Source organism: Lissotriton helveticus, chromosome 5_1, assembly GCF_964261635.1.
Source record: "Lissotriton helveticus chromosome 5_1, aLisHel1.1, whole genome shotgun sequence".
Lineage (NCBI taxonomy): Eukaryota > Metazoa > Chordata > Amphibia > Caudata > Salamandridae > Lissotriton > Lissotriton helveticus.
In genome coordinates this window covers 1070096507-1070111048 of record NC_136065.1, presented here as the reverse complement: position 1 = coordinate 1070111048, position 14542 = coordinate 1070096507, and the positions used below count along the sequence as shown (strand labels likewise).

The 14542-nt window shown below is 46.4% G+C and overlaps 1 protein-coding gene across 7 annotated transcripts in view; it reads left to right on the top strand.

Moving 5' to 3' along the window:
- BTRC (beta-transducin repeat containing E3 ubiquitin protein ligase) overlaps positions 1 to 14542 on the top strand; it is a 1125814-nt gene that overhangs the window by 841798 nt on the left and 269474 nt on the right. For all 7 annotated transcript variants that reach the window (XM_078643631.1, XM_078643626.1, XM_078643630.1 and 4 more), the window contains one exon: positions 6481 to 6577. In XM_078643631.1, coding sequence (XP_078499757.1) covers positions 6481 to 6577 — 97 coding nt within the window. The remainder of the gene's footprint in view (positions 1 to 6480; positions 6578 to 14542) is intronic.

The window sequence follows — 14542 nt, the reverse complement described above, 5'->3', positions numbered from 1 at the left end:
TATAATAAAAAACGCAATCTTCGAGGCATGTGTGGCTCTAGATAAACATGTAGTGCATACTCCTACCATCTAATGTTAGGCCCGGATTTGTGCAAATTGTTTTTCTTTAAATAAGTCTTTCAAGTCACAAGGTCCCGTGTCTCCACCTCTTGCTGGTGATGAGCCATGATCACCAGCTCCATTGTTAGATTGTTTTCATTTTGCTATTGGATTCAGACTTGTGTTTCTTCCTCTGTATCTACACCATCGCGGTGCTCTTCTCGGTTATACGAATTCTTTCCCTCCATCTGTAATATATTTCAATCACATCCAGCTTACTTTCCATCACAGGGTGAGGTTTGGCTACTTTGCTTGAGTGGAGTTATGGTTGATAGTGGCCACTTGTGGGCCTCCTCCTTTGGGTCCTCTTCCTGTCTCAGTCAACTTCACCATGTCTCGTCGCTGGTGGAACGGACACCATTCCGATATTGTCCTTGCTGCCACACAAAATATCCTTGCATTGACCTCCATCAGGTCTGCAATTTGTGACTATCGCCCCAGCAAAACAAAGGTTCCTGTTACGCCTGATGCTCATTCAGTTCCAAAAAGACTCTTTGCGGCCGCTGAGCTCATCGACTTAAGATGTCGCGCAGGAAAGACGAAGACATGTTAGACCTTTTCAGTCCCAAGGACTTTGAAGGAGAACATCACCCACAACCATTAGTTGCAGATGAAGGGGTTTTTCTCCCCCGAGGAAGGGTCTGGCTCTCAGCTGGAGATCGCGGATCTTCCGCCAGTGCTTCAAGCCATGGTAGACCCAGACAAACCACTGCAGATACTCTGCCTAGCTCCGGCTCGGTGCCAAAGAAACCTTCAAGACGGGCAGCTTCAGCCCCCGCTACTCCACTGCTGACACCGAGCTGACCCTCTACACTGACCATATCTGTCTTAGTTCTGACCAGAACCTCTGCACTGCAACCAAAGCCACCCTCATAGCCGAAGACTTTGGTATCAACCAGCAAGACCCCCGGTGGTGCTGACAGTCAAATCGATCCTCCACAAACTGCAGGAGATCAAGGCAAGGCGGAAACATCTGGTCACTCACCCTCATACTGGCCGGATCCTTGCCCAACCTCTGGGGTCTGCTGCTGTTCCAGCCTCGAAAAGCCAACTGTCCTTCGAAGAAGCCTCGGACATTCCAGTTCTACCAAATCTGTGCAAGAAAACAGATACAACCTTCCCCTCAACATATTCTTCAGCCTTCACCTTCCCCTCCTGCTTCCCAGGTGGACTCCCTTGACATCATACCTCTGGGGTCTCCACACTCTGATGTTGGTGGGCATGGGGGATGGGACGACACATATGACAACCTTCCACAGGATGACTCTTGGGAATCCTATGATGCAGATCCGCCAGGGGGTAAGGACTCTGACCTGCAGCTAACCCCCTACCTCCACTCCGTACGATTATATCTCCTATCAGGAACTCAATGGTAGGGCAGCCCTATTCCACAAGGTGGATCTTCATACAGAGCCTTATAGTAGGACTTTCTTTTTTAAACACTCTTCCCCCACTCACCTTTCTATTCAGTTACTCTCGATGCTTGAGGGCATGCTACACCACACGCCTGGCATTTTTAAGGACCCCCATCCGGGGTACATAAAAAATATAAATCTTCAGCCTACTGAGCCTATTTACATGTGTCTGACTCCTGTCTGACTCTCTAGTTGTCACTACTGCTCGTAAGTGAGCCAACTCCCAAGCCAGTGGGGATGCCCTCGTCAGAATAAGAGAGCAAGTGCACAGGTGCGGTGGGCAAAAGAGTGGCTGCACAATCGACCAATCAATGTCGCATCATCAATTCAATCTGCCTTCGTTCATGAAACGATCGTGCCCACTCGGGCGAAATTGAGGAGCTCTTCCAATACTTCCGAGAGGAACACAGGAAGAGGCGACATGAAATATTCTCTGAGGTCAAGCAGATATCATACTATTCGCTGTGTCCTAGATGTCTCAGAAACCGCTGCCAGAAGGGTTAATTCAAGCACTTTTCTGTGTAGTTCAGCAGAAACTGTTAAACATGCCCTTTGATGGCCAACATCTCTTTGGTCTACAAGAGGACCAAATATTAGAAAAGATCAAAAAAGATATGGAGACAGCTAAAGCGATGGGTGCACTTCACCCACTTCCTATAGCTCCGTTCGACACACAACCTATCGTGAGTGCACAAAGACCACTTCCCTTGAAGCCTCCACATCTTATCAGCACACTCAGAGACACCAATCCTCTCCCAGGGACAGGCTCATGTCAGAATTTTATGTGGCGTTTGCGGGACTGTTGGCCCGGAGACTGGAGGAAATGTTTATGGAGGCATAGAAGGCTGGATTGCTCTCGGTTATGACTAGGGAGGCTATGGTGGTACCTCTAACCAAGTCAGCTCGCCATGATTAACATGGACTTTAAGAAACTTAGAAGACACTCTCCTCCAGGTCGCTGCCCCATATGCAGGAACAGATCCACGTGGATCAAAATGGGTTTATACCCACCTGCCAGACCTTCCTTAATCTCCACTTGCTCTACAACATCATGTACAGCCGAGAGCTGGCAGGCAACCTGTTAGCTATGATCATGTCGGTGGACATCGAAAAAGACATTTGACATGGTGGGACTATTTGGAGGCAACCATGCTGCTTATGGAGCTGGGTGCAGTGGGTGCGGCCACTGTATGCACATCCTATGGCTAGGGTCAAGACGGGGCATACAATTTCCGAGCCATATGAAGTATTCAGGGGTACAAGAAAGCATGCCCGCTGTTACTCCTCCATTTTGCCATCGTCATTGAACTGTTGGCAGAGTGGTTTTGTGTGGAGGGTGCGGGCTGGGGTATAATGGTCGGGGATAGGTAACAAGTCTCTCCCCATATGCAAATGATTTTTTGTTTTACCTGCAAAATGGTAAACAGGATATCTCCCATGCGTTGCGACTCCTTGAGGAGGTTGGCTCGTACCTGGGATTATGGGTGAATTGGGGGAAGACCTGAGTGTTCCCAGAGATCAATGGTGTTCCCTGCCCTGATAACTGCCCACCTGATATCCTTTGTGTGCCACGCACCCTTAAATATTTAAGTATTCAGATTTTCCATGAGTTGGGAGACTTACGTGGGGGAAACTTGGATAGAGCGCTGAGGTCACTCAAGTCTTGTATCACCTTTTGAAGAACACTCAAACTGCCCATCATGATGTGCATAGCACTTTCCAAAATAATCATGATCTTGTGGCTACTCTATTAGGTTGCAAACCTCCTCGTGTGGGTCCCAGTGCACTGGTTCCAGCAACTGGACATTCTCCTGAACTAGCTGAACTGAGACAATGGCCCAACACAGGGTTGCACTTGCAGGGCCAGATTGGGAACCAAAACCGGCCCTGGCAAAGTGCTCGTCCCTCCCCCCCTCGCGGGGGTTGGGGGTGCAGCAGAGCTCTTTGCCAGGGCCGATTTTCTGCCAATTTTGTTACAGGGACGATTTTTCAGCTATGCTGCAAACACGGCCCTGTAACAAATACGCCCCCCAGGGGCCCAAAACCGCCCCCCACCAGTACGGGCAACCGGGGAATTGCCCGGTGCCCGCTACAGCCAGTCCAGCCCTGTGCACTTAACACCCTTCGTCCCCCCACTTGAGGGTGGGCTGGAAGTTGCAGATATTGGGTAATATTTCACAGCGGCGCAACTACAGTGGATAACCAGATGGCTGGATGGGACCGGGCTGGCAGAAATTGGCCCAATGGGCTCTGAACATAACCAGGGGATGCTTCTAGTGAAACTACTTATTCCTGCTCTAAAGGTCCCCCGACTGAGCCTTCTCCGGTACACAGCATTGAGCTGTTGGCTGCAATGCGTGAGGCAGGAGTTCCCGCTGGTGGGGTTGCCCCAGGGTGTCCCCATAGCCTTCTTTACGGCAGGGCAGATGAGCCCCGAACGAAAGTGAGGATAGTGATAACGAGTGACTTTCAAGCAGACAATCTTTTCCCCCTGTAGTATTTGTCTGAGCATACCGGCCTGCCAACTGGCCAGTTCCTCACTTACGAGGCAGTCGTGCCCATATTTCATGACAACCCTGAGGGTATGCTAACGCCCCCCACCACTCGACATCCGATAGTTCCCATCCCAACTCCACAGTCCTTTGTGCCCAAAGGGTGTTCAGGTGTTTCCCGGGAGAGCTATTTAGCACCCTGTAAAACCACATAATCAAGTGGCCGCTGGTGCCCAACATCAGCAAAAGTTGAAGGACGCCGTGGGTCTGGGGTTCCACATCTCCCACTCCCCATAGATCATGAACTGTGTGCATGAGAGCCTCGTAAGTGAGGAACTGACTGACTGACTGGCAGGCCGGTCTGCTCTGACAAATCCCAAAGGGGGTTCAGATTGTCTGCTTGAAAGCAGTTTATAAACAGGTACATTGAGAATAAGATTATAATAATGTTAGGCAGATGCCACACACGTGTTAAAGTAGCAAGCATGCACCAAGTCATCTCACCATAGAATGTAATCTCTTTCCATGAGTGTTTCTGCTTCTCTGCTTCATGGTATAGGTTTTCAGATTGCGTCAAGGTACTATTTTCAAACTTAATCAGTGGCGGCTGCTCCCGGGAAGCAGCAGCCGGGCAGCTAGCCGGCCACCACTGCTTCTCTTCCATCCTCTACCTGGCTTCTTCTTTGGAAACAGGAAGCACCCTGGCTCCCAGACTCCCCATAGCCAATCACAACACTCCAATGAAGTGGTGTGATTGGTCTGGACGCTGTGGTTCCGTACTCAGCCAGGCAATGGGAGCCTGGGCATGTTCTCCACGCAGGCTTTAATGCAGCCTGCATGGAGAACATGCAAAGGACACATGAATATTTGGCTGGCCCAAAAGGGCCAGTCAAACATTCATAAACACCTACATAGTGCCCACCTCTCCTCCCCTGCTCTGAGAGCAGAGCAGATGGGCCTGCCCGGCAGAGACGCCGCAGCAGCAGCTAATTACATCATAATAATGCAAGTTATTAATAATTTATTTTTCCTTTTTGTGCACTGCTAAAGGCCTTAGTGGAGGCGCCACCACAGTGGTGGCTTGTGGCTTGCGAAAGTGGTGGGCGAAAAGCAGCATGTCTCGGGTCTCACGGCAACTTTTAAAAGCCCTGCACCCACCCCAGTCACGTGTTTAGAGTGTTCTTTTACTGACAGAGAAAGGGTGGAAGCAATGAACTTGCTTTAGACCACTTAGGACGAAAACCGCTTCAATTTTAACAACTGTTTATTTAGCACATCACACACAGGATTGTTTAATGGCGCTCGCATAATATGTGACAATATTTATTCGACTCAAGGGTATTTGTTGAACACACTCTCGTTTGCGGCACGATAGTTCTGTGTGTTCATGCACCGGCTGATCAGATTTGTGTGCGAGTAGACTCTGATGGTGCAAGGTTTGGACCCAGTGAAGGCACGCAGTCTTTCATCCGCATGATCAGGGTGAAAACACAATACATTTTTAGGTTAGGTATAGCAGAACATATTTAGCCCTTATAGATTGACCAGATGTTCCAGAAGTAGTATTGTGCGTTGCGATAGCATAGCTCTCTGTATTTGTATTTCAACTCACAGAGCTAGTTAATCATCCATGTGTTTTTTGGAAGCCATGTTGTAGAAAGGTATATTTGGGGAATGAACTAAATAAAAATACAAGTACTTATGCTTCACGTGCAAGGAAGACCCCGAAGACGCGGGACCACCATCCGGTTGGTGTCTTCACAGAAGGCACTCCACTGTTTGGAGCACGGAGCCTGACTCGGAAGTGAAGGGCCAACGAACCCTAACCAATCCTGGAGCTGCACTCATGCCGCTTTCATCATGAGAGTAATGCCATGATTGGTCGGAGCAGGCTAACACAGTGCTCGTTTTCAGCCTAGGAGCCTGTGCCTGTAGTCAGCCCAGGTGTTTTACAGCTGGTATTGGTGTGGGCTGAAGTGCGCATGTTGCTCTGGCCGTCGCAAGACAGGTAGTCAATCTGACATGCGTACTTTAGGCAAGTCATTCCTGCTGCCAATCAGCAATAGGAATGGCCCTGTCCCGAGCTGAGACGCGGCGCGCACTTCACAAAAATAGTCATGTACATTGATCATTTTATTTAAATGATGTCTTGCTGCAGCTGCTACACTTGAAACAGGCAGGGCGACGCTCCCCTGCCCTAAAGGAGGAGCCGCCGCAGACAAATTCATCAATGGTTGTAGGAAATAAATTTGTCAGACCTATATTCTTCATTCTTGATTTTCATAAAAGTCATGCACAACCACATTTAATATTTAGTTTGAGTGCCTAAACGTTTTTGATAGATTGGTTTTCTATTCTGCTGTATTTTTTACTAGTGGAATAAGCGAGTCATTTCAGAACTGAAGGATAATTTCTATTTGTGCTCAGCTTTAACCTTGAACGTTAAGTGTCAGAACTGTTTTCTTTTGTTTCAGGGGTCAGTATCTGTTTAAGAACAAGTTCACAGATGGTATCAGTCCGCCACATTTCTACTACAGAAAACTTTACCCTAAAATTGTACGAGACATTGAGGTAAGACCTGAAAGTTTCTGTAAAAATGCTGTTGTTCCGCATAGGCATTGTATAGTAGTTTAAGCACTAGTTATTTATGTGTTTGACTTTCTGCTGATTCTTGTTGATTGTTTTTTTTTGTAATAAATATTGTAATACATTTTCAACAAATAAACCATATGCAGCCATTCCTCCCACAAGGATTGACTGGATATTCCTTCTCCATGTGACCAGCTCTTGTATTCACATTCCCCCCTCGGATCATTTTCTCTCCTCCTCCCATCAGCACCCCCAAGCTACCTTCCACCAGTACATTCTTCTTATGGATTCACATTCATACCCCTAAAACGTCTGGAAATTTAAACCCCTCCCATTTTGTCAGGCATCCCCTTCCTGCATAGACTTGGTTCTCTACCTGCATGCAGCAGTCCATGCCTTCAGCCCAAGTGTTAACGCATGGTATGTCGTGTGCTCCCTAGCTATTTGCAATATTTCTCTTGGCCACTGAAAGCTGCAACATTAGTAGTAGTTTGGTGTATATATATCACCGGGCTTTCATCCCCCCACAAGGTACTAGCGTTTTGATTGAGCTGTCTAGTTTAGTATCAGTTGTTGCGTACAGACCGTCTCTCACCTCCTCCCAATAGCTCCACAGCCTCGCACAGGGCCAGATAGTATCGCCCACTTCATTGCATCACCCAATACATTTGTCGGAGCTAACCATCTTCATCTTGTATAGGACCTCTCAGGTGAAGTATGATCGATGTAGCATTCACAACTACACTAGGCGAAACCCAGATCGTATCACAATCTCTCGTGGGGCCCACAGTGCCTCTTCCCACTTCCCATCCTCTATGGGCCCACATCTATCTCCCGTTCTTTTCTGAGTTTTCCCATCATATCTTGCAAATCGTGTATAATTTTGTTGTATATCAGGGACATTGCTTTATTGTTTAGCGGTTGTCTCAGTACCCTATCTCTTCCACTGGTGAGGATTCCTCTATTGTTGTATAGTTGTGGATGACGGTATTGATGCGTGTCTTATTTGTAGGTACTGGAACGTTTCTGTGTCTGCCAGTTGGTATCCTTGTCTAAGCATCTTGAAGGTCATCAGGCCATCCTTGTTCCAGATTTCTCCCAGGGTGAAGATTCCTGTTATGTCCCAATTAGCGAACCCCTCCAGCCTCCCTACTTCGCCTTAGGCATCACTGTTACACAGTGGGTTCAGCTTAGTCAGTTTCTTTCCCCAAACCAGGTAGTTTGTAGCCAGTTTCCAGGCTCTGGTTACTGTGAGAGTATGTTTTGGTAGCTGTACCTGGGGCCGATTTTTTTAGAGGTCTTCTGAGCAACAGCTCCCTCCTATAGTGTATCTGTTGACCTGAAGAGCAAGCTCCTCCAGCGAGGCAAAGGCCCTTTGATTTACTGTTACTAATTGCGCTACCAAATAGTATTTTTTAATATCTGTCAATGCTATCCCCTTATCGTACATCCCTCTCATCAATTTTGCTAGCACTGTTCAAGGTGCTTTCCCATTCCACAGTAGAAACTTCACAACTTTCTCTATCTGTCGAAAGAATTCTTCTGGTGTCTTGTACGGGGTGTTCTGCAAGACATATATTAATTTGGCAGCGTAATCTTTCTATATATGGCTGCCTTGCTCAATAAGGATAGGGGAAGCTCCCGCCAGTGTTTCACATAGTTCCTGAACTCCTCTAAGAGTTTATATAGATTAGTTCTGCTGAATTGTTCCTTGTAACATAAATGCCAAGGTTGCAAAAGCCCTTAATAGCAATTTGTACTTGGAGGTCTCCAGGAATCGCTGTCTTTCCATCTGTCAGCAGGTGTAAGTGGGGCTTTCTCCAGTTTATTGTGTAGGCTGGTTAAGTTCCAAAGACATGGAACATATGTGAGAGCCTTGGTAAAGTGATGTGTTTGGGCTACATAGAGCAACACATCATCAGCATATAGTGAATACTTTCATCACATTGCTGTGCTGTGACTAGCCATCTTTCCTGCTCCATGCTGTGAGTGGCTCCAATACTACTGCAAAAAGCATCGGGGAGAGCTGGCAACCCTGTCTCATTTCCTTTTCTATCTAGAATGCTTTGGAGTACACCCCGTTTACTTTAACTTGGTCCATGAGTTTTCGGTATAACTTTACCCAGTTGCTATATTCCAGTCTTATTCCCGTCCTTTTCAAAATCCCAAACCTTAAAGATCATTCTAAGGAATCAAATACCATCTTGGCTTCCAGGGATAGTAAAAGTGTTGGCTCTGCAACCAGTTCGATGTTGCTCATGCAGCCATATAATCTGCGCAGGTTGAGCCTGGTCCCCTTGTTGGGCGTGAAGCCCAACTGGTCGTGGTGGACCAGTTCCTGCACCACCTGCTGCAGTCTGTTTGATATCAGTTTTTGCTAGTATCTTGGCTTAACCATTTAATAGTGATATCAAGCAGTTAGTTGGAGGTTTACCATCTTTGAGAATCATTACTATTGTTGCCAGACATTGGTCCAGCAGGAGTTGCCCCTCCTTCTTCACTTTCCTAAACATTTGCAGTATGTGGGGGACCAGTTAAACATCATTCCTTTGTACATTTCCACCAGTAGGGCAGTAGGGCAAACAGCTTTGCCAAACTGCAGATCCCTAATCGCTGTTTCTATCTCTGCCGAGGTTATGTCTGCATCCAACATCTTCTGGTACTGTAGCAAGAGTCTCAGGAGCCCGCTGTCCACCAAGAACTCTCTGATGTTGCTCGGTGTTCTGGCATGTGGGGGAATATAGCCCTCTATAAAAGTGAGCAAATGTCTCTGCTAGCTCATGATTCTCTGTGACTCTCTTACCTTCCTTACTCACCTCAGTAACCCAGTTTGTTTCATGATGCATATGTCCCTGCCAAGCTAGCAGTCTTCCAGACTTATTTCCTACCTCATAGATCCTATCCTAATGGGCTATAAAGGTGGATCTAGCACTATACTCCGCTATGTCGCAGTATTCCTGATGTTTGAGTTTTAAATGATGCAGCGCACTGGTCTCTACAAATCCACCCATTGCCAATTCCAGATCGAGTATGTCTGCTTCTAGCCTTTCCAGCTTATCCTTCTTTTCTTCCCCCCCCCCCATCAGTGACATTGCTTGTCCCCTCACAACTGTCTTGTACAGCTCCCAGGCCGTACACCTAGAGGATACTGTCCCTATGTTCACTGCAAACTATTCTACTGTGGTCTTTGTCAGAGTCTCTCTTGATTTGTATATTCCATAAATACCATGTATGCAGGGACCATCTGGCCTTCCTTCACTCTGTCCAGTGCACTCCACCGATACTGAGGAATGGTCAGAGTTGCCTCTAGTGAGCAGCCTGGCCTCTCGAAATCGGTCCTTATATATGATTTACATCAGGGGATATTCTATTCTAGAAAAGGTCAGGCGCATCCCTGATTAGTATGTGTATTGTTTATCTCGTGGGTGTCGTATACTCCGCATGTCTAGCAGCCCCGGGTGGTTATAAATTGCGCCAGTAGACTCAATTTGAGTCAATAGCTGCCTGTTCTATGCCTGTGTATCTTTTGTTCTACCAGGTCTCCCTCCAACACTAATATCCTCTGCAGCATGGAACTTACAGTTTTCAAGACGGGGGAGTTTACCTTGGGAGGCTCATATACAGTGCAAATGTTATCCACCTGTCCACCCCATGTGCTGAAACAAGCAGCAAAACATCCCTGGTCATCACTCCATCACTTTGTTGGGACTAAGGGGCTCGCTTTTCAGGCCAATATGCCTACCCCTCTCAAGTCAGTTGTGATTCCTGCATGGGTCAGAACCTTATACCCCTGCCTTTTTAATGCTTTACAGGTGTTGCCCTTCAGGTGGGTTTACTGCAGCAGGGCTATATCTGGCCGTGTCTCTTTAGGTGTTGTGGGGCTATCCTTCATTTTATTTTTCTTCCCAAACTATTTGCATTCCAGGTAAGTATCTTTAGCCTAGTAGTGAGCATTTTATTTTTCTTCCCAACCCATTTGCATTCCAGGTAAGTATCTTTAGCCTAGTAGTGTGCATAGTGTATCGTTCGTGTTTTGTCCTGCCTGTCTAGTCCTTGTCCCCTGATGGATGTAGTCTTTACTTCTGGTAGGCTGGGCCTCTGCCCTGCTTCATTCAGTCCCTCCTGCGACTCGGCTGTCAAAACAAGTTAAACCAAAGAAGGTTCTTGTTAATTGTATTTTTTTTTCAATTTCTTGGACTTCAGTAAAGGTGTTAAAAATGACTAGCTGTGGGAGATGAGAGAGGCCAAAAGGGGGTGCTAAGCTACTACCTTTTTCGGAGATGTATTATAAAGTACACCAGCTGTGCTACTATTGAATTGTTCAAGTTACACTGTATTAGAGACCTCTTTTGTCAATTATCTGTAATCCAAAGATGTATATGCTTGACTTTGCATAATAGTGTACAAAGAGCTCCAAATGGAGGTTTAACTCTCTATTTTCACTTTAGGCCAATTTCCTGTCATGATCACAATGATAAAACAACTTAAACCCAGGCAATCATAATGAAAATACACTAATTTCATAGATAATAATTAGGGTTCCCGGTTTTATGGTATTTATTTGTTTGACATTTCCGTCTGTATTTATCCATATTTATTATGGGTTTTGTGACAAAATTAAATCTGAAACTGGTATATTTCCACATTTATTTAACCAATAAATATGCAATCGGGCTTGAATGCCTGTCTGGTTTCAGTGACATGAACACCTGCAGAAGATAAAAAAATGCACTTTTATGAAAATATGCACATTTCAGTACAGCCTTATGCATATCTACTGCTGTTTAACCCTCTTAATTAAAATTCCTTTGTTTAACCCCCTTACCTATCAATCTACACAGTTATTGGCCTGGCAGTCATGGCAAAGTGTATTTAGAATCACTCAAAAAGCACCCAATTTCCGTTTTTATCCACATTTAAAAATAAATACAGACAAGAAAATAAATGGTTTTCTTGTCTCTATTTATTTGTAGGAATCAGTAAAAACGGAAAACAGAGAGCCTTAATAATAATCCAAGTTTAGAATTATTTGCTTTTTGAAGTAATTTGCACCACGTATGTGTTCGTATATGCTCAATAAGTCTGTGTTCATAGAGTGCCAATTTTAAGAGATCAATGATGTAGAATGGATTTCACTGAAAACTGTAGTGAAATGTACTATATGTCACTTTCACTAATGGACCCAATGATATGAACAAGTTAGTATTCCAACAATGACAATAAAGGTGTGAAACTAAGACCTGAAATGCCAACAACTCTGTCAACAATGGGCTAATTAGTAGCAGTGACATTGCTAATGAAAGTTGTTTTCCAGAATGCACATTATGTTGCTGACAGGGCAGCACACCTGTAAGATATTAATGAAGATCTAGCCAATGGCCCCTGAACCAAATTGGGGAATTATGGCATTAGGATGGGGTGACTTGTATTTTACAAAACATTCCAGTGATCCCTGATGTCAGTATTTCTCAATGGTGTGAGAGGTTGGCTCAGTATATGATGTACACTTATGTAAGAGGACACCCTGCACTGATCCAGACAACCTATATGGTGATTTTAGTGGTCTTAGACAACCTTAGAAAGCTCTCGAAGTGGTAGCTGTGGATAGCAGGCCTAGTCCAGAAGGAGTGTAAAGCAGCTTGTTTTACCAGAACACAATCTTATTGGTATGGATTAAGTGAAAAAGAACCACACAGTGTATTTATAAAAGTACGTATGTATTAAAAGACACTCACTAACACATTTAGATGTATCTTAGCCAGCGATATACACAATACACACAATACCTTGTAATAGAAACAGGTAAGTAGCACAGAATACACAGTAGTCCCCAGAGGGATACCAAATCATGTACTAAAATAGTGGTATGCGAACCACGACTTGAGTCAAAACAACAATCAGAGGATGTAGAAGTGTTGGGGACACAAAGAACCATGACAGGTGAGTATCTAGGAGCCCCACAGAGGTTGTTTGCAGTATAGGAACACAACCTAATTCTCTGTATAAATCAATGTGTAAGTCGCAGTTCCAATTTTAAAGAAAGAGGACCCTTCCCTGTGGACTCTGAAGAACCCCCATGGAGGACAAGAGGTTGGAGAGCCATACCACTCGTGGATACCCTAGAAAGCAGTTTCCCTACACCAGGGATGCCGGGTGCATAGGTGTGAAGTCGTGTAGGAAACTGATGTCGAACCCAATGGAGGACTTCAGAAAGATGCCACTGCTGGGGAAGGGGGAAACTGTCCGGTGGAACCCAAGGGTGGATTCAAGATGTGAAGAACCTGCAAGCAGAGGGGACAGAAACTATGGCACTCTGGAGTGACCAGGAGGCATGTGAGACGAATGCCCACCGATGTCGAGTGTTGCAGGAGAGCTGACGGTGACCTTCAAACTGTACAGGACGCGCTCTCTGGGCTCAACAGAGAGCCCGCAACACTTGCCTTCCTGAGCCTGCGAGGGGGAGGAGCCCCGCTCGCCTACATCTTTGCACCCGGCTTCCCGCAGTGCGGGACGTGGTTTTCAAGCACAGAGAGCCCGCAACACTTGCCTTCCTGAGCCTGCGAGGGGGAGGAGCACCGCTCTTTTACATCTTTGCCACTGGCCTCCCGCAATGCAGGATGGGCGCGGGCATGCCCGGGCCAAGGGTGGGCCCCTCTGCGCCTGTCTGTGCCTGACCGATGGTGGGCTGGGTCACACCGCTTGGCCCTTGTATTTTGGGACTGCACCTCAGGAAAGGACTTAAGTTTTCTGGCAAAGGTAAGATCATGGGATAGAGGAAGGCAGTAACGTCGAATACCAGGGAACGCCCACTGGCTGCAACAATTACTAGCTTTTTGACCACAGCTATGGAGGCGATTAACAATGAAATTGAGTGAGTGGAGGAGAGGTTGGGACCACTAAGAAAGCTCTGCATACTAAATCCATGGGGGGAGACGCCGGCGATAGAGTTACAAGTGGCATAAGCGAGCCCCCACAACCCCCCCACCAGGTCTCTGGAAACACTGGTAACCCTTGCATTTTTAACGGTGACCTCTGTCTAATGAACAGAGCACCCAACTTGAATCTAGCGGATCGCCCCCAGTAAAAAAGGCAAAATGTAGCAATAAGTCACAAATGAAACGTAAGACACCCCTGGCTGGAAAGAAATCGACATTTTCCAGCAGAAATATTGGGTTGCCACCCAGGACCGAGCCAGTCAATGAAACCATCCAGGGAGGCCTAACACAAGCTAACATCTCAGAGCTTTTGGAAAAACCGCTGAAAGTGTGTCTCGAACCAGTTTTGTCTGTCCTTAACAGCATTGACACTTCCCTAAAAATCATGGTTAGTTCAAGTCTGAACTCTGTCACAAGCACCTTAAAAAACCCAGAGGAGCACAGGCCAAGCCCAGAGGTCCCTATCACATCCACGGCAGGCCCCCACCAGGGAGCAGCAGGCGCGGACAGTATACAAGAGGAGGGCTGCAACAATAGTTCTACCTTCTCTGCCCAGCCTAATCCAACAGTGTTCCCTCTCAGGGCACACTCGGGCCCGCCAAGGAGGCCCGGCAATTACCTTGACTTTCCACCTAAATTGCTTCTAACTGCTGAAAATAATCAAGCAGCATGTGCAAGACTTAAAAGAATCCTACAACTCCCCCCAGAGGCAACACCGTTAGCAATAGTCTTGAAAAACGTCCATCCCGCCTCCCCAAGTCAAAGAGCACTGTCAATTAAAATGCAAGGTCGTCCATTGGTTGCTTAAAACCACACAATGCTTCAGTTGTGAAGAACTTTATGGGGGCATAAACAACGTCCAACATGTTTCTTGGGTAGGCCATCATCCAAAAGAGACACCAGGGAACTGAAATGTGGTTAACTTCAGGCACAAGCGCATAGTGGCATGTCACCTGGATAAAGCATATCACCTATTCACGATGGGGGGAGGAATTGAGGTAGTACCCCTGGG